This window comes from Bombina bombina, chromosome 1 (genome assembly GCF_027579735.1).
Source record: "Bombina bombina isolate aBomBom1 chromosome 1, aBomBom1.pri, whole genome shotgun sequence".
Lineage (NCBI taxonomy): Eukaryota > Metazoa > Chordata > Amphibia > Anura > Bombinatoridae > Bombina > Bombina bombina.
The window spans coordinates 417,473,816-417,499,771 of NC_069499.1; the positions used below are offsets into that span (position 1 = coordinate 417,473,816).

The 25,956-nt window shown below is 39.9% G+C and overlaps 1 protein-coding gene across 2 annotated transcripts in view; it reads left to right on the plus strand.

Moving 5' to 3' along the window:
• Positions 1–25,956, plus strand: part of MARCHF7 (membrane associated ring-CH-type finger 7) — a 178,157-nt gene that overhangs the window by 100,528 nt on the left and 51,673 nt on the right. For both annotated transcript variants that reach the window (XM_053698346.1, XM_053698345.1), the window contains 3 exons: positions 11,310–11,493; positions 11,817–11,969; positions 12,276–13,368. In XM_053698346.1, coding sequence (XP_053554321.1) covers positions 11,310–11,493; positions 11,817–11,969; positions 12,276–13,368 — 1,430 coding nt within the window. The remainder of the gene's footprint in view (positions 1–11,309; positions 11,494–11,816; positions 11,970–12,275; positions 13,369–25,956) is intronic.

Here is a 25,956-nt window from a genome sequence, read left to right on the forward strand (position 1 = left end):
CAAAGCTAACTGCATTTGTGGAGATTATATCTCCTAATGTCATTTTGTATTAGTTGACATGATAAACTTTTACATTCAGATAGTGTCCATCAGTAATAGTACATTGCCGGTTGCAGTTCCCTCAACTTCTAATGTACATGATATACCTATGAATTTTAAAGAATTTGTTACGGATTCTATTCAGAAGGCTTTGTCTGCATTTCCACCTTCTAATAAGCGTTAGAGGTCTTTTTTAAAACTTCTCATAAAGTTGATGAAATTTCAAATGACCGACAACATAATGAATTATCCACCTCTGATAAGGATCTATCTGATTCAGAAGATTCTTCATCCGACATTGACACTGACAAATCTACTTATTTATTTAAAATGGAGTATATGCCTTCTTTGTTAAAAGAAGTGTTAATTACTTTGGATATTGAGGAAGCTAGTCCTCTTGATATTAAAACCAGCATTCGTTTAAATGCTGTTTTTAAACCTATGGTTACTCCAGAGGTTTTTCCTATTCCTGATGCTATTTCGGGTATGATTTCTAAGGAATGGAATAAGCCGGGTACTCCTTTTAATCCTTCTGCAAGGTTTAAAAAATTATATCCTTTACCAGCAATTTCAATAGAGTTTTGGGAAAAGATCCCTAAAGTTGATGGGGTGATTTCTACTCTTGCTAAACGAATCACTATTCCTATGGAAGATAGTACTTCCTTTAAAGATCCTTTTATATAGGAAGCTTGAATCTCATCTTAAGGAAAGCCAATTTATATTCAGGTCATCTTCTTAGGCCTGCAATTTCTTTGGCTGATGTTGCAGCTGCTTCAACTTTTTTGTTGGAGAATTTAGCGCAAGAATTGGATTCTGACTTATTGTTCGTTTACTACAACATGCTAAACATTTTATTTGTGATGCTATTTTTGATATTATCAAAATTTGTTAGATCCATGTCTTTAGCTATTTTAGCTAGAACAGCTTTGTGACTTAGATGTCATATCAGCATTCCACGATTTAAGTCTAGATTACTATCTCTTTCTTTGCAAGGTAATAATTTATTTGGTTCTCAGTTGGATTCTATTATTTCAACTGTTACTGGGGGGAAGAACCTAAGGGTAAATCTAAGGCTTCTAATAGTTTTCGTTCCTTTTGTCAAAATAAGGAATAAAAACCTAATACTTCCCCCAAGTAATCTGTTTCCAATTGGAAGCCTTCCTCAAATTGGAATAAATCCAAGCCTTTTAAGAAACCAAAATCAATGGATTCAGAGCATTGTCTCTCAGGGGTACCAAATAGGATTCAGAGTAAGACCTCCTGTGAGAAGATTTTTTTTTTTTTTATCACGCATCCCAGTGAATCCAGTAAAAGCCCTGGAGGTTTCAGGGGTAATCATGCTGGTTACTTTTCAGGAACAAGGTCTGGTTTTTTTTTTATTCATATCTATTCATTGTCCCAAAGAAGGAAAATTTATTCAGACCAGTTCTGGATCTGAAAATTTTGAATAGTTATAGTCACCATCTTGAAAGTTGGTACTCTTACATAAGGACTATTCTACCTTTTGTTCAGCAAGGACATTATATAGCTACAATAGACTTGCAGAATGCTTACCTTCATTTCCCAATTCATCCAGAACATTATCAATTCCTGAGATTCTCTTTTCTAGACAAGCATTACCAATTTGTTGCTCTTCCATTTGGCCTAGCAACAGCTCCAAGAATCTTTTCAAAGGTTCTGGGTGCCCTACTCTCTGTAATCAGAGAACAGGGTATTGCTGTGTTTCCTGATTTGGACGATATCTTGGTACTAGCTCAGTATTTACGTTCTGCAGAATCTCACACGAATCAACTAGTGTTTCTTCGAAAACATGGTTGGAGGATCAATTTACCAAAAAGTTTCTTGATTCCTCAGACAAGGGTCACCTTTTTAGGTTTGCAGATAGATTCAGTGTCCATGACTCTGTCTCTAACAGACAAGAGACGTTTAAAATTGGTCGCAGCATGTCGGCACCTTCAGTCTGTCATTCCCTTCAGTGGCTATGTGCATGGAAGTTTTAGGCCTCATGACTGCAGCATCGGACGCGATTCCTTTTCCTCGTTTTCACATGAGACCTCTCCAGCTTTGCATGCTGAATCAATGGTGCCGGGATTATACAAAGATATCACAATTAATATCCTTACATCCCAATGTTTGACACTCTCTGACGTGGTGGTTAAATCACCAGTGTTTAGTTCAAGGGGCCTCTTTTGTTCGGGCCAACCTGGACTGTGATCACAACAGATGCGAGTCTTTCAGGTTGGGGAGCTGTCTGGGGATCTCTAACAGCACAAGGGGTCTGGAAATCTCAAGAGGCGAGATTACCAATCAATATTTTACAACTCCGTGCAATTCTCAGAGCTCTTCAGTTTTGGCCTCTGTTGAAGTGAGAACGGTTAATTTGTTTTCAGACGGACAATATCATAACGGTGGCATATGTCAATCATCAGGGTGGGACTCGCAGTCTCCAAACTATGAAAGAAGTATCTTGGATACATGTTTGAGCGGAATCCAGCTCCTGTCTAATTTCTGCGGTTCATATCCCAGGTGTAGACAATTGGGAGGCGGATTATCTCAGCCGTCAGACTTTACATCCAGGGGAGTGGTCTCTCCATCCGGATGTGTTTTCTCAGATTGTTCAGATGTGGGGTCTTCCAGAGAGAGATCTCATGGCCTCTCATCTAAACAAGAAACTTCCCAGATACCTGTCCAGGGATGTTCAGGCGGAAGCAGTGGATGCGCTGACACTTCCTTGGTGTTATCAACCTGCTTGCATTTTCCCGCCTCTAGTTCTTCTTCCTAGAGTGATATCCAAAATCATCATGGAACAATCGTTTGTGTTGCTGGTGGCTCCAGCATGGCCACACAGGTTTTGGTATGCGGATCTTGTTCGGACGTCCAGTTGCCAACCTTGGCCACTTCCGTTAAGGCCGGACCTACTGTCTCATGGTCCGTTTTTCCATCAGGATCTCAAATCATTAAATTTGAAGGTATGGAAATTGAACGCTTAGTACTAAGTTGGAGGTTTCTCTGACTCAGTAATTAATACTATGTTACAAGCTTCTAAATCTGTCTCTAGAAAGATTTATTATCGAGTTGGGAAGACCTACATTTCATGGTGTTCTCATAAATTCTCTTGGCCTTCTTTTAGAATTCCTAGAATTTTACAGTTTCTTCAGGATGGTTTGGATAAGGGTTTGTCTGCAAGTTCCTTGAAGGGACAAATCTCTGCTCTTTCTGTTTTATTTCTCAGAAAGATTGCTAAACTTGCTGATATTCACTGTTTTGTACAGGCTTTAGTTCGTATTAAGCCAGTCATTAAATCAATTTCTCCTCCATGGAATCTTAATTTGGTTTTGAAGGCGTTAGACTTCTCAGTTTGAGCCTATGCATTCTTTGGACATTAAACTACTTTCTTGGAAAGTGTTGTTCCTTTTGGCCATCTCTTCTGCTAGAAGATTTTCTGAGCTATCTGCTCTTTCTTGTGAATCTCCTTTTCTGATTTTTCATCAGGATAAGGTTGGTTTTGCGGACTTCATTTAAATTATTACCTAAAGTTGTGAATTCTAACAACATTAGTAGAGAAATTGTTGTCCCTTCCTTGTGTCCTAATCCTAAGAATTCTTTGGAAAGATCCTTCCATTCTTTGGATGTGGTGAGAGCTTTGAAATATTATGTTGAAGCTACTAAAGATTTCAGGAAGACTTCTAGTCCATTTGTTATATTTTCTGGTCCTAGGAAAGGTCAGAAGGATTCTGCTATTTCCTTGGCTTCTTGGTTGAAACTTTTGATTCATCAAGCTTATTTGGTGTCGGGTCAGGCCCCGCCTCAGAGAATTACAGCTCATTCTACTAGATCAGTCTCCACTTCCTGGGCTTTTAAGAATGAAGCTTCAGTTGATCATATTTGCAAAGCAGCAACTTGGTCTTCTTTGTATACATTTACTAAATTCTACCATTTTGATGTATTTGCTTCTTCAGAAGCAGTCTTTGGTAGAAAAGTTCTTCAGGCAGTTGTTTCAGTTTGATTCTTCTGCTGATGATTTAAGTTTCTTTTCATTATGAGAATAACTTTTTTTATTTTGGGTTGTGGATTATTTTTTCAGCGGAAAATGGCTGTTTATATTTTATCCCTCCCTCTCTAGCGACTCTTGAGTGGAGTTCCACATCTTGGGTATTGATATCCCATACGTCACTAGCTCATGGACTCTTGCCAATTACATTAAAGAAAACATAATTTATGTAAGAATTTACCCGATGAATTCATTTCTTTCATATTGGCAAAAGTCCATGAGGCCCACCCTTTTTTATGGTGGTTATGGATTTTTTGCACAATTATTTCCAAATTCCTTTGATGCTTTTTACTCCTTTATCACCCCACTTCTTGGCTATTCGTTAAAATGAATTGTGGGTGTGGTATTTATGGGAATTTTGAGGTTTGGGAAACTTTGCCCCTCCTGGTAGGATTGTATATCCCATACGTCACTAGCTCATGGACTCTCGCCCATATGAAAGAAATTAATTTATCAGGTAAATTCTTACATAAATTGTTGTTCTGGTTTGAAGAGCATGGTTTTTCCTGGCACAGAATTAAAGTTGTGAGGATCTTATCTTTTCTCCAGGATGGGCTGGAGAAGGGCCTTTCCGCTAGTTCCCTGAGGGGACAGATTTTGGCCCTGTCGGGTTTTATTGCAAAAGAGACTGGCTGAGCTTCCAGACGTGCAGTCTTTTGTTAAGGCTCTGATTAGGATCAGACTTTTTAGATCTGGGGCTCCTTCTTGGAGCCTAAATCTTGTTCCTTGGGCTTTGCAACAGGTTCCGTTTGAGCCTCTGCATTCCGTTGACATTAAATTGTTATCTTGGAAGGTTTTCTTTATTGGCAATTTCCTCTGCATGCTTTGTTTCTGAGATCTCTGCTTTGCAATGTGAGCCCCCTTATTTTTTTTTTTTTTTTTTTTTTTTTTTTTTTTTTTTTTTCATGCCGATAAGGCAGTTTATGTGCTAAATTAGGTTTTCTTCCTAAGGTTGTGTCAGATTGCAACATCAACCAGGATATTGTGGTTCCTTCCTTGTGTCCTAATCCTCCATTGAAGGAACCCTTACTTCACAATTTGTATGTGGTTCGCGCCTTGAAGTTCTATCTTCAGGCTACTAACGAGTTTAGACAATCTTCCTCTTTGTTGTTTAATCGGGGAAGCATAAGGGGCAGAAGGCTACTTTGATTTTTTTTTTTTTGATTAAGGAGTGTCATCCGCTTAGCTTACGAGACAGCGGGACATCGTCCTCATGAGAGGATAACGGCTCATTCCATTAGAGCAGTGGCTTCCTCTTGGGCCTTTAAGAACAAGGCACTTTGGATCAGATTTCTAAGGCAGCTACCTGGTCCTTACATACTTTTTTCAAAATTTTACAAGTTTGATGTTTTTTGCTTCGGCTGAAGCAGCTTTCAGGAGAGAGGTTTTGCAGGCTGTGGTGCCCTCAGAATAGGGTCTGCCTCTTCCTTTTTGTTCCGTCCCGTTATTCATTCAATGTCCTCTAAAGCTTGGGTGTAGTTTTCCCAACAGTAAGGATTGAAGCCGTGGACTCTCTTAGGAAGGAAAGCATAATTTATGCTTACCAGATAAATTCCTTTCCTTCTGGATAGGGAGAGTCCACAGCCCCGCCCGTTTCTCCGCTGGACGGACCTACATTTTTATTCTTCTGGTACCTTTTTTTTTATACCCTGATATTTTTCCTACTGTTACTTGTTCCCTCGGGAGAATGACTGGGGGATGAGGGGAGTGGGGGAGGTATTTAAGCCTTTGGCTGGGGTGTTTTTGCCTCTTCCTGGTGATCTTGTGTTTGTTTTTGTCTATGGGTGTTTCCCTATTTTTATTCTTCTGGCACCATTTATACCCCAATATTTCTCCTACTTTTCCTTGTTCCCTCTGCAGAATGACTGGTGTAATGAGGAAGTGTGAGGGATAATTTACTTATCTGGTTAAGAAGTATGATTTGGTTTTGCTTATGAGACTGCTGGACGGCATCCTCCTTAGAGAATTACGGCTCGTTCCACCAGAGCTGTCTCCTCATCTTGGGCTTTCAAAAATGAAGCTTCTGTGGAACAGATTTGCAAGGCTGCAACTTGGTCCACTCTGCATACTTTTTCAAAATTCGACAAATTTTATACTTTTTGCCTCGGCAGAGGCCTCTTTTGGGAGACAGGTTCTTAAAGCTGTGGTGCCTTCTTTTTAGGTCCTCCTGCCTTTTTCAACTCCCTGTACATTCCGTGTCCTCTAACTTTGGTATTGGTTCCCACTAGTAATTGGAATGACGCCAGCAATTTCTTTCCGGACATGGAGTCTATGGCCTTCACTCTTTTTAATTTATAATTAGTTTGTTTTTTTGTTATTTTAGTAAACCTCAGGCACCTCTATACCCTTGTTGTCGTCTTTTTACATTTTCCTTCGGCTGAATGACTGGGGATTATGGGTAAGAGAAGTTATACTTAACAGCTTTGCTGGGGTCTTTGCCGCCTCATGCTGGCCCGGAGTCTTATATCCCACTAGTAATTGTAATGCCGTTGTGGACTCCCTGTCTGGAAAGATAAATTTATCAGATAGGCATAAATCTATCCATACAATTTTTGGCATCTGGGCAGATCCGACTGTACGTGGAATGGATTCTGCCATTTTGGATAGCCTTTTTACTGGTATAACAATCGAGTGTAAAACCTTTTTATTAAAAAAAAAAAAAAAAAAAATTACTTGAAAGTAGGGATGCACCGAAATGAAAATTCTGGACCGAAACCGAAAATTCAGGATGCCCTTGGCCGAAAACCGAAACCGAAAATGACCTTTTTCCCAAATGATTTTAAAATAGGTTTTTTCTATAATTGTATTAATAATATTAGACTTTTTAATGAATTTAATTACTCTAAAATGAAAAACTACAAGCCATTAAAATAAATAACCACACTTTTATTGAAAGTAACTCACCAAAATTAGACAGAAAATAAACTTAATAAACCAATATAAATAAAAATCTGTTTCCATTATATAGGACTGAATGAAGAATAATTGTTGATATTAAATAGTGCTCCAGAAATGGGTTGGCTTCTAAGCTTACATTCCAACTTTTTAAAATAAAAATACCAAGAGAACCAAGAAAAAATTAATAGAAGTAAATTAGAAAGTTGTTTAAAAACACATGCTCTATCTAAATTATGAAAGAAAATTTTTGGGTTACCTATCCATTTAAACAAATCTCTGTATAAGACTCTTCTAAGTTTGCTATTGATATTTATTTGTTGGAAGCTCATCTTTTACTGACAGTTCTCTGTATAAGGCTATTCAGTTACTAGCACCTCTCTGTATAAAGCTCTTCTGTTACTAACATCTCTCTTTATAAGGCTCTTGTTACTAGCATCTCTCTGTATAAACCTCTTCTGTTACTAACATCTCTCTTTATAAGGCTCTTGTTACTAACAGCTCTCTGTATAAACCTCTTCTGTTACTGACATCTCTCTGTATAAGACTTCTGTTACTGACATCTCTCTGTATAAGGCACATCTGTTACTGACAGCACTTTGTATAAGGCTCTTCTGATACTGGCTGCTCTCTGTTTAAAGCACTTATGTTACTGTCTTCTCTCTGTATAAAACACTTGTGTAAATTACAACTCTCTGTATAAGCCTCTTCTGTGAATGACAGCTCTCTGTATAATGCACTGGTGCTTATTACAGCTCTCTCTATTAATAGTGTACCTTAGTGCTTTATACAGAGAGATGTGATTCACATAAGTGTCTTATACAGAGAGCTGTCATTCATAGTACACATAGCTGTAATTCACAGAAATGCCTTATACAGAGAGCAGCCAGTAACATAAGTACCTTATATAGAGAGAATCCAGAAACAGAAGTTCATTATACAGGGAGCAGACAGTAACAGAAGAGCCTTATACAACAAAGTGGTGTCAGTAACAGATGTGCCTTATACAAAGAGCTTTTAGTAATGTAAGATCATTATACAGAGAGATGTTATTAGTAATAGAAGTGCATTATTCAGAGAGCTGTCAGTCACATGAGTGCCTTATAGAAAAGAGAGAGCTGTAATAAGCAGCAGTGCATTATACAGAGAGCTGTCATTCATAGAAGAGGCTTATACAGAGCTGTAATTTACAGAAGTGTTTTATAGAGAGAAGACAGTAACATAAGTGCTTTATACAGAGAGTTGTCATTCACATATGTGAGTGGCAGCTCTCTGTTTAAGGCACTTATGTAAATGACAGTTCTAATAGTTTAACATTTGCTAAATACTTGTGCTCTATAACAAAACATAAAAAATAGTAAATCCTTAAAAGCAGCATTAGTAAATATATTTTAACTTCACCCATGTCAGCTGACTAAAATTAAATCAGGAAGGTGTTCCACGTATGCTATTATCCTGCCTATGGGACTTTGATTGAGGACTAGAGTATTGCAGTTTTTGCTGCCTAAGGGTTAACTGCTGCTGCTTAGTAAGGAGGAAGAGTTTAACCTGCTGTTAGTGTGGAGGAAGAGTTGCTCTGGTTCAGCAGTTCAGCTCCCTTAGAGACAACGGAGGTTTGATTTACAGCTTTGTAGTGCCTGGAGATAGAGGGGGGTTGCTAAGTTTTTTAGGCTGCTGTAAATCAAACCTTCATTGTCTCTAACAGAGCTGAACCTGCACCGGAGCAACTCTTCCTCCTCACTAAGGTCAGCAGCACTAAATCGGCAAAATAGTTACCGGAGCCTTTCAGGAAGTGCACGCACTGCAGATTCTTCTGAAACAAACTCCTCTAGATAGGAAGGGAGGGAGGAGGCTGTGCTGTTCATGCGTGAGTGGCATTGTGGGAAATGTAGTTTAGTAACCTAATGGCCTAGAAAGCCTCTAGTTACACCGGTCTAAATTTAGGTGTGGGTGGATGCGGTTAGCGGCGGCCAGCAAGTGTAAGTGTGGCACAAATGTAACATGCAATTTTCGGACAGCTTGCCTCTCTTTCGGCCGAAATAGGATAGGCCCATTTTCGGCCGAAAATTTCGGTTGCCGAAATTTCGGTGCATCCCTACTTGAAAGCTCTCCATTTTAGCACCGTTGATGAGGTTAGACTGGTGCATCATATGCAGGGTAGGGTCTGCTTTCAGCCTCTTGCAGAAGGAAGATACATTATACAAACAATCTGAAGTCTGTATACATCAGTATACATTTAAATCTTTGGGGCTTGGTTAGGAGAATCAGAACTGTTTTTGTACAAAATGTATAGTTTTGCTTATTTTTAAAAAAAACACCCACAGATGGGCTATATAAATGGATCTACAAAACATTTATGCAAAGAAAAATCTAGTGTACAATGTCCCTTTTTTAAATCTTGTTTTCAGTTTGAGGGGGGTGAACACATCACGCTCCTTTTTGCACCTATGCATTCTCTTGGCATAAAGTTGTTTTTCTTGAAGGTAATAACCTTGACGATCTCTTCTGCACGTGGAGTTTCAGAATGGCTGCTCTTCAGCATGAATCACCTTATTTGGGGTCTCACAGGATAATGTTCTACAGACAAATTAGGTTTACCTACCTAGAGGAAGTGTTGATGGATATCCTAAATCTGAAATTTGTTGTACTGTCGTTTTGGCCTAATCTTGCTTCTTCTAAGGATTGTATTACTGTTTCCACCTGTTTTTGGGTCTTTAAAAATGAGACTTTAGTTAAGCAGATTGGCAATGCTGTTATCTGGTCCTTTCTACATACTTTACAAAATGTTACTAGTTTGTCGTTTTTGCCTCGGCTGAGGCATCATTTGGGAGAAAGGTTCTTCAAGTGTTGGTCCCTAGTATCTAGATGACAGCCTTACCCATTTCCCACCCTAACTTCTTTGTGGACTCCGCATAGATTCCCATATGTAAGAATAGGATTTCATGGACTCGCAACCATAAGAGAGAATTTTAAATTCTTACCTGAAATTTTTTTTCTTGTTGGCGAGTCCACAAACCCGTCCTGAATTTTGGTGGTGGCAATTCTAGTTACACCTCTTTACTTTACCCCTGTTGTCTCTCTTTTGCTTTTCCCTTTCGTTTGTTTGTTTGAACTCCTGGAGGGATAATTAAAGGACAACTCAATGCAGTATAATTACATAATTAACCAGTATAAATAAGGCAATGCAATAGCACAGAAAAAAAAAATCTACTGCTTTATTTAAAATTAATCTTTATTTTTACTCCCATTTTCCTACCCCCTGTATCATGTGACAGACATCAGCCAATCAGACTAGTATACGTATACCCTGTGAGCTTGTGCACATGCTCAGTAGGATCTTGCTCCCCAGAAAGTGAATATAAAATCTGCAACATTTGATAATGAAAGTAAATTGGAAAGTGTCTTAAAACTGCATGCTCTATCTGAATTCTAAGAGTGTATTTTGACTTAAAGGGACATTTTTTCTTTCATGATTTAAAAAAAAAACATACAATTATAAACAACTTTCTAATTTACTTCTATTATCTATTTTGCTTCATTCTCTTGATATTCTTTGCTGAAAAGCATATCTAGATATGCTTAGTAGCTGCACATAGATGTCTCCTGTGATTGGTTCACTTTGTGCATTGCTATTTCTTCATTAAAGTATATCTAAAGAATAAAGCAAATTAGGTAATGTAAGTAAATTGGAATGTTTAAAATAATATTCTCTACTTTAATCATGAAAGAAAATGTTTGGGTATAGTGTCCCTTTAAAGGTTTTGTTTTGGGTGTATTTGCCTCCACCTGGTGGCCAGGACATGAATTCCCTTATATAAGAATATGATTTTGTGGACTCTTTTACCATTAAAGGAAAATCATTTTTTTTTTTTTTTTTTTTTTAATACCTTTACATTGCTTGTTTCCATATTAAATAGGAGCATATTGTATTATGCATGGAATGTTAAATATTCTAGTAAAAACGATATCTTTCATAGATTGCCAAACACACAAGCTTTGAGCATGCAGTGACTTCTGTGGGCATCATGCAAGCAGTCATTGGTGCCAGGCATCCAAATAGCATGTGCTTATGCTGCTATAATAGTGATAGCGTTTGCTAGAGGCATTTTTTGCTAATGCATAAACACTGCAAATAAGTTCCTTTTGAAAACTAAAATGCATAAATTTTATTTTTCAATTTAAAAGTGTGTCCCCCCCCACTTTATTTATTTTTATAATTTTTTTTTTTTTTTAAGAAACTTATGGGTAGAACAAAAATTGCTTTACCTGTGTTTTTTTGTTTGTTTGTTTTGGTTTTAATATTTGTTTTTCTCTAACTTTTTAGTCGGCAGCATCTTCTACTCAGCCAACTTGGTATGATCCTGCTGATAGAATTCGAGGTACCTATCCTGTACTTCAAAGTCGGCAACAAGAGCAGGATTCAAAGAGACCAAAACTATCATACTCTGGCTGTTCTGCTCTTTCTGGCATCCGAACTACAACTAATGGCTCCAATTACACTACTTCAGGTGCTCAATACATGTTTAATGTCCTGTTTTTTTGGTCTAGCCAATGCATAGGCACAAAACATTCCTCCTTTATTTTACTAATATGGTATCTTCCCACACATTGCAGATCGCCATAGTTGTACAGAGTAGTGCATGTTGAGCAACCTGTTGAGAATTGTCACATATAGGAGCAATTAACAGGTGCATGTGGTCTACATCTAAATCTAGTGGAAAGTCAGTCTTTATTTCACTTATTAAGTGTTAAGGCTACATATAAATGTGGATTTACTGTCCCATGCAGTTTGATCAAGTAAAGATTCTACTCTCCTTTTTTTGTTTTTCAGAATCGAGTAGGTATGGAAGGTTTCCTAGAACATCACCGGTTATGCTTGGTTCTGGTGGCTCTGATTCTCTAAGAGAAAGAGAGAGGAGGCCAAATGTGTCAGTTCATGGTCTTATGGACTATAGCTCAAGAAATGGGGACTTGACACCCTCACGTAAGAGTACATTGCTACCTTTTTAAATGTCAAATCATTTGTAATCACAAAAAAAATCACTCTTAACACATAAGTGTACACATAACACAGTAGTTTGCAGAAGCAAATACCTCCTGTGTGCACTTTTTTATATTTTATTATTTATAGAAGTTTCAACCTGTGCAGTGTCATACCTGCATTTACCGTATACCTAAAGTTACTTATTGAGAATAAATGTGTTTAGCGTCTTTTGTAGAAAGTCGTCATAGAAGTAAATATTTTTAATTTTTTTTTTGTTCTTCCCCATCCCACCTCTAATCTTTTTAGAGCTTCAGGACAGAGTTTCTTCTTATGCACAAGGTGCAAGACCCAAAGATAACTCCATAAGCACAGTGAGACTTAACTCATCTCTCAACCGCCAGGTGCCTTCACAACCTAGTTCCTCATTGTACAATAAAGATTCAGTCAGAAGCTCCAGATTAGTGACTTCAAGATCTTCAACTTTGAGGGGACTGGGTTCATCCGAAAGGGATGCACCATCTAATTTAAGTGATGTTAATGGTAGGAAAGAAGGAACTCAAGTCAACACTGTAAAAACTCCAACTCCTCCACAAAGGTCTATAAATGAGCAGCCTACAGAGGTGGATGGCAGGAGATCCACAAGACACTTGCTGTCTCGCCTTGCTTCTAGTATGTCCTCTACCTTCTTCCCAAGAAGATCTAGTCAAGATTCTCTGAATGCAAGACCACAGGATGCTGTGGACGTGCAGCCTAATTTAAGTAATGATGATCAACCCCATACCTCAGTATCGCCAAATACTGATGTGTTAGATAGTCGGTCTTCTGAGCAATCTCAGGGATTTGCATTTCTTAGAAGAAGGCGGTGGGGCCTATCCACTGTATCGCCAAATAACAGTTCAGATTCTGATGCTGAGAGCTACCGATCAGAGGACTCTGAATCCAGGACTCCTGCTTCATGGCTTCCTTATTCTTTCAGGAATAGATGCACACCACTTTTTTCAAGAAGAAGAAGAGAAGGGAGGGATGAAACTGCCAGAGCATCCTCTACCTCTGACACGAATAGATCACACAATCCTTTCAGAAGGACTTCTCAAGAAACAACGATAGAAGAGACGCAAAGAATGTCTCAAGATAATGCTGTCAGTTCGTCATACTTGTCCGACCCAAGTAGTAGCACTTCAAATGGTGCTTTAGGTGACTCAATCTTCAGTAGGAGAAATTCAGGCATGCTTCCTAGTTCACTACTACATTTTGCCATGCCAGCAACACTTGGTAATGCCTTATCAGACAATGTCATGATTACAGTAGATATTATTCCTGCAGGTAGAGGAAGTGATGGGCAAGAAAGTGATAATATTACTTCAAGGGATCCAGAGAAGCTTAAGAAAATACAAGAAAGGTAGGCCTTCCACTTGTTTGCATCAGTGTTTCTCAATTTTTTTAAAGGGCATTGTACAGTGTGGTGTGTAATTTTTTTTTTTTTTTTTTTTCCTATTACTGTTTTCCCAATGACTGATTTAAACCAGCTTTGTTTTTAAATGTTTTCGAAATGGCTGCTTTAAAGTTCTTGAAATTAAAACAATTGGATCTGACCATTAAAAATAATACCCATAAAGAACATCAGTGCCATAGTATTGACATATGTGTATAGAAAGAGATGCAAAGGTCTGCTGCTCTTGTCATTTTTTTAAATGGGCAAGTTTAAAACGTTGGGGTTTCAATAAGCAAATCCAGCTATTTCAGGTTAAAAAAATAAACCCAATCAATTCCCCATACATTTTATTGGAAACTCAAAGAAATTTTTTTTATATTGCATCCCTCTTAACTCCTTCACTACTGGAAATTTTAGAGAATTAACACCCAAAGTACTTGAGAATTTTTTTTATTTTTGCTATTGCAGAAATAGTTGAATGTAACTGAAAACTATGTATTTTTTTGGGGGGGGGGGGGGGGATTAGGCCATTTATTCTTTTGAAATTCCTGGAAGTGAAGGGGTTGGTCAGCTGTAAAGGGTAGTATTTGCTGTAGTATAGGGATTCCCCTCACACTGGTCACCACCATCTTAGGTACTGGCAGCCAGTATGCAGTTTAGGTTTACATTTTTTGTGGGTTGTTTTTTTTTGTTTGTTTTTTGTTTGTTTTTTGTTTTTGTTTTTCGAATTCAGATACAGCCTGTAATTTTAAAAAAATATATATATTTTTTTTCCAATTTACTTCTATTTAATTTGCTTTGCATTCTTTGTTGAAAAAGCAGTAATGGACTACTGGGCGCTTGACGCTTATGTGCAGCCACCAATCAGCTCCTAAACCTACCTAGGTATCCTTTTCAACAAGGAATACCAAGACAACTAAGCAAATTAAACTGGAAAGTTGTTTATCACATTGTCTTATCTGAATCCTTAAAGAAAAAAAATTGTATCATGTCACTTTTTAAGTTTCTTCTGTACTGTAGGGATCATTCTTCACCCTCCCCCTCCATTATTTTCTGCCGTCTTTGTTTCTGGCAGCCAGTCTGCTTACAATAACTTTTTTCTTTCATTAGATGAGCCCACAGTGCCATAACATGTGGGATGAAATTTCTGCCACTAGGTGGAGGCAAATAACCCTAACACGGGAGTTGTGTTTTTTTTGTTTGTTTTTTAACCTCCCTACCCAGTTTATCTTCACTCTCCACCTGGGAGGCAGAGGTCGTCCTTAAGATCTGTTTTTGTATTTGAGAGCTCAAACCTATGAGACCTTGGACGGCCATAGGAGTATCAGGTAATTCCCTGTTGGATTTTCAGCCACAACTACCTGCAGGTTTTGTGGGGACATGTCCCTTAGCCACTCCTCCAGCAGGACTTAAGGTACTTTCCTGTCAGGTCCTCTGCTGTTGCCTATACAGCACTGGAAGGTCTGTCTACTCGCTACAGCTCTATTTTCTTGCCTGGTAAGCTCAGTGGAGGGGTGCTTCTCTCTGGTAAGTGATACCAGCATTCACATAGCCGTATGCTGTTTGTAGATACTTACACACAGTATAGCAGAGCCTTTGACTCAGCCTACCTGCAGATTGACATTTGAAGTATTTTGTGAATAAAATGTCAGATCCTTTTCTGTAAAGCTGTGACCTCCCTATGCCCTCCTTTTTCCCTCAAAAAATTGCTATTTGAGGACAAAGTTTAACAAATAGGTGTGTGGCCATTAAGAACCACAAAACTGCTCACTGCTGAGCACTAGAGTATAGTGCTTTTTAATCTCCTCACTCCTGGGACCTCTAATTTTATAATTGTTAAAAAATATTTAGCTTTTTACTGTAATTTCTGTCACAGGGCATTACTGGTAGGGGACAGACCATTTTATCCACCTTCCATTTTTGGTTCTTTCTCATGCTGGTCTGTCTGAAATGCAGATTCATATGTAGCTTCTGTACAAATTTGAGGACTTAACTTTTTTGTTGTTGTTCCTGGTGGGGGTGTACTACATAACAAGAGCTGGTAAGGGTGTTTGTATAGGGTCTGTTTGGAAACTTATTTTCAATTTCCCATGTTTTCTCTCAGCCTGGAGGTAAAAATAAGAGCTGCTTAGTAGCAGAGTCATTTTCTACTCTTGTTTTACAATTTCTGCAGTTATCTGTAGTTATGGAAGCTGACACATTTGTCCCCACTTAAATTATGGCAGAATCGTCCGAGGGCAGATCTACTGATCTTAACCCGACTTAATATACATGTGTGTTTTGCAAAACTGCCAGTATGTCAAGACTAATCAGTTATGCAATAGTTGTGTATCTCAGGTTATGCATGTACCTCTGCAAACAGCATTTGTTCTAAGCCCAGAGGCAGAACTTTTTTCACTTTCTGCGATTAGATTTTTTTTTAGTGAATTTTTCTGCAGGTCATTTTTAAATCGAATTCAATTTTAAATTAGGCATTTACACTAAAGCACCAGTTCAATTGCAACTTGTTAGTTAAATGGAGAATAAAGCAATATTTAAAGTTTTATAATATAGTGCAGTAGTTGAAAATTGCATTGCAAATTAGCTGCAATATAGTCCAATATAGAAGTAGTAATAAAAAAAGGTGCATTGCTCATACAAACGTCTTACATTCTAAAAAAAACAGCTTTGTAGACAGTTAAAGGCTAGGGGATGGGCTTGAAACAATCATCTGAGAGCCAGTCAATCAATGCACTACTGCTTACACAGACAGCGCAGCCAGAGAACAGCCTAATGTGGGGCAGCGCTGAAAAGTTAAATCGCTAACAATTCCTCCATGTATCCTGTTCTTTCTGCAGACATGCTGCATTTTCTGTGATGACATCTCAGATCACTGCATGTTCTGCCTTGGGGTGTACTACAGTATTAATTTCTCAGTCCTCAGTCTATCTACTGATTTTACCCTTGAGCGTAAGTGCAAGTCTGTGGAAACTGCTACTACTTCTAATAAAGATATTGGTTTCCCATTCTTAGTATCAAATACCCACATTCTCCAGAAGTGTGCTCTGAGAAGGCGCCTGTGATGTGGATGATCTCTGCTTTTTGCTGCATGAGGTTCTTAAAACTGAAAAGCCAGCTGAAGACAAACCTGTGGACCAGTTAAAAAAAAAAAAAAAAAAATTCTGCTACTCCAAAAACCACTGAGGTGTTTCAGGTCCCTGAATTGGTCATTCAAAAGAATGGGGGGAAACCTTTTTAACCCTTATATAACATGTGGAAGACTTTTGCTCTGCTCAGGAATAGGATACATCCTCTTGGATAACTCAGAAGACAGACTCCTCTAAGCCTGCATGAAATCCTTGTTCTTCCTGGCCCAAATCAAGAGTAAGAAATCCAATTCTAATACTAAGCCAGTCAACACTAAAATTGTTGTTTTAAGTTTAGATAACTCCTTTACTACCCATTCCCCAGCTTTGCACAACAAACATTGCTGTATTAATATACTTTAACACTTAAACCTCTAAATTTATGAATGTTTCTAAGCCATTTTCTCCAACATAGGTGTGTCCGGTCCACGGCGTCATCCTTACTTGTGGGATATTCTCTTCCCCAACAGGAAATGGCAAAGAGCCCAGCAAAGCTGGTCACATGATCCCTCCTAGGCTCCGCCTTCCCCAGTCATTCTCTTTGCCGTTGTACAGGCAACATCTCCACGGAGATGGCTTAGAGTTTTTTGGTGTTTAAATGTAGTTTTTATTCTTCAATCAAGAGTTTGTTATTTTAAAATAGTGCTGGTATGTACTATTTACTCTGAAACAGGAAAGAGATGAAGATTTCTGTTTGTAAGAGGAAAATGATTTTAGCAACCGTTACTAAAATCGATGGCTGTTTCCACACAGGACTGTTGAGAGGAATTAACTTCAGTTGGGGGAAACAGTGAGCAGACTTTTGCTGCTTGAGGTATGACACATTTCTAACAAGACTCGGTAATGCTGGAAGCTGTCATTTTCCCTATGGGAACCGGTAAGCCATTTTCTTAGTTTAAGTAAAAGAATAAAGGGCTTCATTAGGGCTTAAACTGGTAGACATTTTTCTGGGCTAAAACGATTACTTTACTAAGTATATTTGGCAGATTCTTACTTTTAATAGTTGTTAAATCTTGGGGATTGTTTTAATAAAAACGGCAGGCACTGTATTGGACACCTTTTTACTGGGGGCCTTTTCTAGTCATAGACAGAGCCTCATTTCTTCTGTTAAGTGTGATCAGTCCACGGGTCATCATTACTTCTGGGATATTACTCCTCCCCAACAGGAAGTGCAAGAGGATTCACCCAGCAGAGCTGCATATAGCTCCTCCCCTCTACGTCACTCCCAGTCATTCTCTTGCACCCAACGACTAGATAGGATGTGTGAGAGGACTATGGTGATTATACTTAGTTTTATATCTTCAATCAAAAGTTTGTTATTTTAAAATAGCACCGGAGTGTGTTATTATCTCTCTGGCAGAGTTTGAAGAAGAATCTACCAGAGTTTTTGTTATGATTTTAGCCGGAGTAGTTAAGATCATATTGCTGTTTCTCGGCCATCTGAGGAGAGGTAAACTTCAGATCAGGGGACAGCGGGCAGATGAATCTGCATAGAGGTATGTAGCAGTTTTTATTTTCTGACAATGGAATTGATGAGAAAATCCTGCCATACCGATATAATGTCATGTATGTATACTTTACACTTCAGTATTCTGGGGAATGGTACTTCACTAGAATTACACTGTAAGAAATACATAAAGCTGTTTAATAACTAGAGATTATGTTTAACGTTTTTGCTGGAATGTAAAATCGTTTTCATTTACTGAGGTACTGAGTGAATAAATGTTTGGGCACTATTTTTCCACTTGGCAGTTGCTTAATCTGTTTTTCTGACAGTTTCTGTTCTCCCTCACTGCTGTGTGTGAGGGGGAGGGGCCGTTTTTTTGGCGCTTTTACTGCATCAAATATTTCAGTCAGCAACTCATTGTATTCCCTGCATGATCCGGTTCATCTCTACAGAGCTCAGGGGTCTTCAAAACTTATTTTGAGGGAGGTAATTTCTCTCAGCAGAGCTGTGAGAATTATAGTTTGACTGAGATAAAAAATGTTTATTCTGTAATTTGTTTCCTGCTTTCAGAATTTGTTATCTTTGCTAATGGGATTAAACCTTTGCTAAAGTTGTGTTGTTTACAAGGATTGAGGCTATAACTGTTTCAATTTATTAATTTTCAACTGTCATAGATCTTCTGTGCTTCTTAAAGGCACAGTACGTTTTAATATTATTCTAATTGAATTGTATTTCCAAGTTGCAAGTTTATTTGCTAGTGTGTTAAACATGTCTGATTCAGAGGATGATACCTGTGTCATTTGTTGCAATGCCAAAGTGGAGCCCAATAGAAATTTATGTACTAACTGTATTGATGCTACTTTAAATAAAAGTCAATCTGTACAAATTGAACAAATTTCACCAAACAACGAGGGGAGAGTTATGCCGACTAACTCGCCTCACGTGTCAGTACCTACATCTCCCGCTCAGAGGGAGGTGTGTGATATTGTAGCGCCGAGTACATCTGGGCGGCCATTACAAATCACATTACAGGATATGGCTACTGTTATGACTGAGGTTTTGGCTAAATTACCAGAACTAAGAGGTAAGCGTGATCACTCTGGGGTGAGAACAGAGTGCGCTGATAATATTAGGGCCATGTCAGACACTGCGTCACAGGTGGCAGAACATGAGGACGGAGAACTTCATTCTGTGGGTGACGGTTCTGATCCAAACAGACTGGATTCAGATATTTCAAATTTTAAATTTAAACTGGAAAACCTCCGTGTATTACTAGGGGAGGTGTTAGCGGCTCTGAATGATTGTAACACAGTTGCAATACCAGAGAAAATGTGTAGGTTGGATAAATATTTTGCGGTACCGACGAGTACTGAGGTTTTTCCTATACCTAAGAGACTTACTGAAATTGTTACTAAGGAGTGGGATAGACCCGGTGTGCCGTTCTCACCCCCTCCGATATTTAGAAAAATGTTTCCAATAGACGCCACCACAAGGGACTTATGGCAAACGGTCCCTAAGGTGGAGGGAGCAGTTTCTACCTTAGCTAAGCGTACCACTATCCCGGTGGAGGATAGCTGTGCTTTTTCAGATCCAATGGATAAAAAGTTAGAGGGTTACCTTAAGAAAATGTTTGTTCAACAAGGTTTTATATTGCAACCCCTTGCATGCATTGCGCCGATCACGGCTGCAGCGGCATTCTGGATTGAGTCTCTGGAAGAGAACATTGGTTCAGCTACTCTGGACGACATTACGGACAGGCTTAGAGTCCTTAAACTAGCTAATTCATTCATTTCGGAGGCCGTAGTACATCTTACTAAACTTACGGCGAAGAATTCAGGATTCGCCATTCAGGCACGCAGGGCGCTGTGGCTAAAATCCTGGTCAGCTGATGTTACTTCTAAGTCTAAATTGCTTAATATACCTTTCAAAGGGCAGACCTTATTCGGGCCCGGGTTGAAAGAGATTATCGCTGACATTACAGGAGGTAAAGGCCATGCCCTGCCTCAGGACAAAGCCAAAGCCAAGACTAGACAGTCTAATTTTCGTTCCTTTCGTAATTTCAAAGCTGGAGCAGCATCAACTTCCTCTGCACCAAAACAGGAAGGAGCTGTTGCTCGCTACAGACAAGGCTGGAAACCTAACCAGTCCTGGAACAAGGGCAAGCAGACTAGGAAACCTGCTGCTGCCCCTAAGACAGCATGAATTGAGGGCCCCCGATCCGGGATCGGATCTAGTGGGGGGCAGACTTTCTCTCTTCGCCCAGGCTTGGGCAAGAGATGTTCAGGATCCCTGGGCGCTAGAGATAATATCTCAGGGATACCTTCTGGACTTCAAATACTCTCCTCCAAGAGAGAGATTTCATCTGTCAAGATTGTCAACAATCCAGACAAAGAAAGAGGCGTTTCTACGCTGCGTACAAGAGCTCTTGTTAATGGGAGTAATCCATCCAGTTCCACGATCGGAACAGGGACAGGGGTTTTACTCAAATCTGTTTGTGGTTCCCAAAAAAGAGGGAACTTTCAGACCAATCCTGGACTTAAAGATCCTAAACAAATTCCTAAGAGTTCCATCGTTCAAGATGGAGACTATTCGGACAATTTTACCTATGATCCAAGAGGGTCAGTACATGACCACTGTAGATTTAAAAGATACTTACCTTCACATACCGATTCACAAAGATCATTATCGGTACCTAAGGTTTGCCTTCCTAGACCGGCATTACCAGTTTGTGGCTCTTCCATTCGGATTGGCTACAGCTCCAAGAATCTTCACAAAGGTTCTGGGTGCTCTTCTGGCGGTACTAAGACCGCGGGGAATCTCGGTAGCTCCATACCTAGACGACATTCTGATACAAGCTTCACGCTTTCAAACTGCCAAGTCTCATACAGAGTTAGTGCTGGCATTTCTAAGTTCACATGGATGGAAGGTGAACGAAAAGAAAAGTTCACTCGTTCCACTCACAAGAGTTCCCTTCCTGGGGACTCTTATAGATTCTGTAGAAATGAAGATTTACCTGACAGAGGACAGGCTAACAAGACTTCAAAGTGCTTGCCGCACCCTTCATTCCATTCAACACCCGTCAGTGGCTCAATGCATGGAGGGAATCGGCTTAATGGTAGCGGCAATGGACATAGTACCCTTTGCACGCTTACACCTCAGACCACTGCAACTGTGCATGCTAAGTCAGTGGAATGGGGATTACTCAGACTTATCCCCTTCTCTGAATCTGGATCAAGAGACCAGAAATTCTCTTCTATGGTGGCTTTCTCGGCCACATCTGTCCAGGGGGATGCCATTCAGCAGACCAGACTGGACAATTGTAACAACAGACGCCAGCCTTCTAGGTTGGGGTGCCGTCTGGAATTCTCTGAAGGCTCAGGGACAATGGAGTCAGGAGGAGAGTCTCCTGCCAATAAACATTCTGGAATTCAGAGCAGTTCTCAATGCCCTCCTGGCTTGGCCCCAGTTGACAACTCGGGGGTTCATCAGGTTTCAGTCGGACAACATCACGACTGTAGCTTACATCAACCATCAGGGAGGGACAAGAAGCTCCCTAGCTATGATGGAAGTATCAAAGATAATTCTCTGGGCAGAGTCTCACTCTTGCCACCTGTCAGCAATCCACATCCCGGGAGTGGAGAACTGGGAGGCGGATTTCTTAAGTCGTCAGACTTTTCATCCGGGGGAGTGGGAACTTCATCCGGAGGTCTTTGCCCAAATACTTCGACGTTGGGGCAAACCAGAGATAGATCTCATGGCGTCTCGACAGAACGCCAAGCTTCCTCGTTACGGGTCCAGATCCAGGGATCCAGGAGCAGTCCTGATAGATGCTCTGACAGCACCTTGGGACTTCAGGATGGCTTACGTGTTTCCACCCTTCCCGTTGCTTCCGCGATTGATTGCCAGAATCAAACAAGAGAGAGCATCAGTGATTCTAATAGCACCTGCGTGGCCACGCAGGACTTGGTATGCAGACCTGGTGGACATGTCATCCTGTCCACCTTGGTCTCTACCTCTGAAACAGGACCTTCTGATACAGGGTCCCTTCAAACATCAAAATCTAACTTCTCTGAAGCTGACTGCTTGGAAATTGAACGCTTGATTTTATCAAGACGTGGGTTTTCTGAGTCAGTTATTGATACCTTAATACAGGCTAGGAAACCTGTTACCAGAAAGATTTACCATAAGATATGGCATAAATACCTATATTGGTGTGAATCCAAAGGTTACTCTTGGAGTAAGGTTAGGATTCCTAGGATATTGTCTTTTCTACAAGAAGGTTTAGAAAAGGGTTTATCTGCTAGTTCATTAAAGGGACAGATCTCAGCTCTGTCCATTCTGTTACACAAACGTCTGTCAGAAGTTCCTGACGTCCAGGCTTTTTGTCAGGCTTTGACCAGGATTAAGCCTGTGTTTAAAACTGTTGCTCCACCATGGAGTTTAAACCTTGTTCTTAATGTTTTACAGGGCGTTCCGTTTGAACCCCTTCATTCCATTGATATAAAGTTGTTATCTTGGAAAGTTCTATTTTTAATGGCTATTTCCTCGGCTCGAAGAGTCTCTGAATTATCAGCCTTACATTGTGATTCTCCTTATTTGATTTTTCATTCGGATAAGGTAGTCCTGCGTACTAAACCTGGGTTCTTACCTAAGGTAGTTACTAACAGGAATATCAATCAAGAGATTGTTGTTCCTTCTTTATGCCCAAATCCTTCTTCAAAGAAGGAACGTCTACTGCACAACCTGGATGTAGTCCGTGCTCTAAAATTTTACTTACAGGCAACTAAGGAATTTCGACAAACGTCTTCTCTGTTTGTCATTTACTCTGGGCAGAGGAGAGGTCAAAAAGCTTCCGCTACCTCTCTTTCTTTTTGGCTTCGTAGCATAATTCGTTTAGCTTATGAGACTGCTGGACAGCAGCCTCCTGAAAGAATTACAGCTCATTCTACTAGAGCTGTGGCTTCCACTTGGGCCTTCAAGAATGAGGCCTCTGTTGAACAGATTTGCAAGGCTGCAACTTGGTCTTCGCTTCATACTTTTTCCAAATTTTACAAATTTGACACTTTTGCTTCATCGGAGGCTATTTTTGGGAGAAAGGTTCTTCAGGCAGTGGTTCCTTCTGTATAAAGAGCCTGCCTATCCCTCCCGTCATCCGTGTACTTTTGCTTTGGTATTGGTATCCCAGAAGTAATGATGACCCGTGGACTGATCACACTTAACAGAAGAAAACATAATTTATGCTTACCTGATAAATTCCTTTCTTCTGTAGTGTGATCAGTCCACGGCCCGCCCTGTTTTTAAGGCAGGTAAATATTTTTTAATTTATACTCCAGTCACCACTTCACCCTTGGCTTTTCCTTTCTCGTTGGTCCTTGGTCGAATGACTGGGAGTGACGTAGAGGGGAGGAGCTATATGCAGCTCTGCTGGGTGAATCCTCTTGCACTTCCTGTTGGGGAGGAGTAATATCCCAGAAGTAATGATGACCCGTGGACTGATCACACTACAGAAGAAAGGAATTTATCAGGTAAGCATAAATTATGTTTTTCGCGCCTCTAATGCGCAGTTGTTTTTGGAAAGCATGGCATGCAGATGCATGTGTGAGGAGCTAAGAACCACTGAAAAAGCTTATAGAAGGCATCATTTGGTATCGTATTCCCCTCTGGGCTCGGTTGGGTCTCAGCAAAGCAGATACCTGGGACTGTATAGGGGTTAAATGTAAAAACGGCTCCGGTTCCGTTATTTTAAGGGTTAAAGCTTTCAAATTTGGTGTGCAATACTTTTAAGGCTTTAAGTTACTGTGGTGAAATTTTGGTGAAATTTGAACAATTCCTTCATACTTTTTCACATATTCAGTAATAAAGTGTGTTCAGTTTGAAATTTAAAGGGACAGTAACGGTTTTATTGTAAAACGTTTTTTGTGCTTTGTTGACAAGTTTAAGCCTGTTTAACATGTCTGAACCATCAGATAACGATGTTCTATATGTATGAAAGCCAATGTGTCTCCCCATTTAAATATATGTGATATATTTGTGTCATAATGTCCAAACAAAGTAGGGATAATAATGCCATAGATATGATATTGCCCAAGATGATTCCTCTAATGAGGGGAGTAAGCATGGTACTGCATCATCCCCTTCTGTGTCTACACCAGTTTTGCCCACACAAGAGGCCCCTAGTACATCTAGTGCGCCAATACTTATTACCATACAACAATTAATGGCTGTAATGGATAATTCTATTGCATGCATTTTTTCCAAAATGCCTACTTATCAGAGAAAGCGTGATTGCTCTGTTTTAAACACTGAAGAGCAAGAGGACGCTGATGATATCTGTTCTGACATACCCTCACACCTATCTGAAGGGGCCAGGAGGGAGGTTTTGTCTGAGGGAGAAATTTCAGATTCAGGGAAAATTTCTCAACAAGCAGAACCTGATATTGTAACTTTTAAATTTAAATTTCAACATCTCCACGCACTACTTAAGGAGGTATTATCTACTCTGGATGATTGTGACAATTTGGTCATTCCAGAGAAATTAGGTAAGATGGATAAGTTCCTAGAGGTTCCGGTGCCCCCCGATGTTTTTCCTATACCCAACGGGTGGCGGACATAGTAAATAAGGAGTGGGAAAGGCCCGGCATACCTTTTGTCCTCCCCCTATATTTAAGAAATTAGTTCCTATAGTCGACCCCAGAAAGGACTTATAGCATACAGTCCCCAAGGTCGAGGGGGCGGTTTCTACTCTAAACAAACTCACTTCTATTCCTATAGAAGATAGTTTGTGTTTTCAAGATCCTATGGATTAAAGGTTAGAGGGTTTGCTTAAAAAGATGTTTGTTCAGCAAGGTTACCTTCTACAACCAATTTCATGCATTGTTCCTGTCACTACGGCTGCGTGTTTCTGGTTCGAAGAACTAGAAAAGTCGCTCAATAAAGAATCTTCGTACGAGGAGGTTTTGGACAGAGTTCAAGCTCTTAAATTGGCTAACTCTTTTTTATTTTAGATGCCGCTTTGCAATTAGCTAGATTAGCGGCGAATAATTCAGGGTTTGCTATCGTGACGCGCAGAGCGCTTTTGCTTAACATCCCTTTCAAGGGTAAAACACTGTTTGGCCCTGACTTGAAAGAGATTATTTCAGACATCACTGGGGGAAAGGGCCACGCCCTTCCTCTGGATAGGTCTTTTAAGGCTAAAAAGAAGCCAAATTTTCGTCCCTTTCGCAGAAACGGACCAGCCTCAAATTCTACACCCTCTAAGCAAGAGGGTAATACTTCTCAAACCAAGCCAGCCTGGAGGCCGATGCAAGGCTGGAACAAGGGTAAGCAGGCCAAGTCACCTGCCACTGCTACCAAAACAGCATGAAGTGTTGGCCCCCGATCTGGGAAGGATCTGGTGGGGGGCAGACTTTCTCTCTTTGCTCAGGCTGGGGCAAGAGATGTTCAGGATCCTTGGGCGCTAGAAATAGTTTCCCAAGGTTATCTCCTGGAATTCAGGGAACTACCCCCAAGGGGAAGGTTCCACGGGTCTCAATTATCTTCGAACAGGCATTCTTACACTGTGTAGAAGACCTGTTAAGCATGGGAGTGATTCATCCTGTTCCATTAGGAGAACAAGGGATGGGTTTTTACTCCAACCTGTTCATAATTCCCAAAAAAGAGGGAACATTCAGACCTATTTTAGATCTCAAGATTCTAAACAAGTTTCTAAGGGTTTCATCATTCAAAATGGAAACCATTCGAACGTTCCTTCCTACCATCCAGGAAGGTCAATTCATGACCACGGTGGACTTAAAGGATGCGTACCTATGTATTCCTATCCACAAGGAACATTTTCGGTTCCTAAGGTTCGCCTTTCTGGACAAGCATTACCTGTGGCACTTCCATTCGGATTAGCCACTGCTCCAAGGATTTTCACAAGGGTACTAGGGTCCCTTCTAGCGGTGCTAAGACCAAGGGGCATTGCAGTAGTACCTTACTTGGACG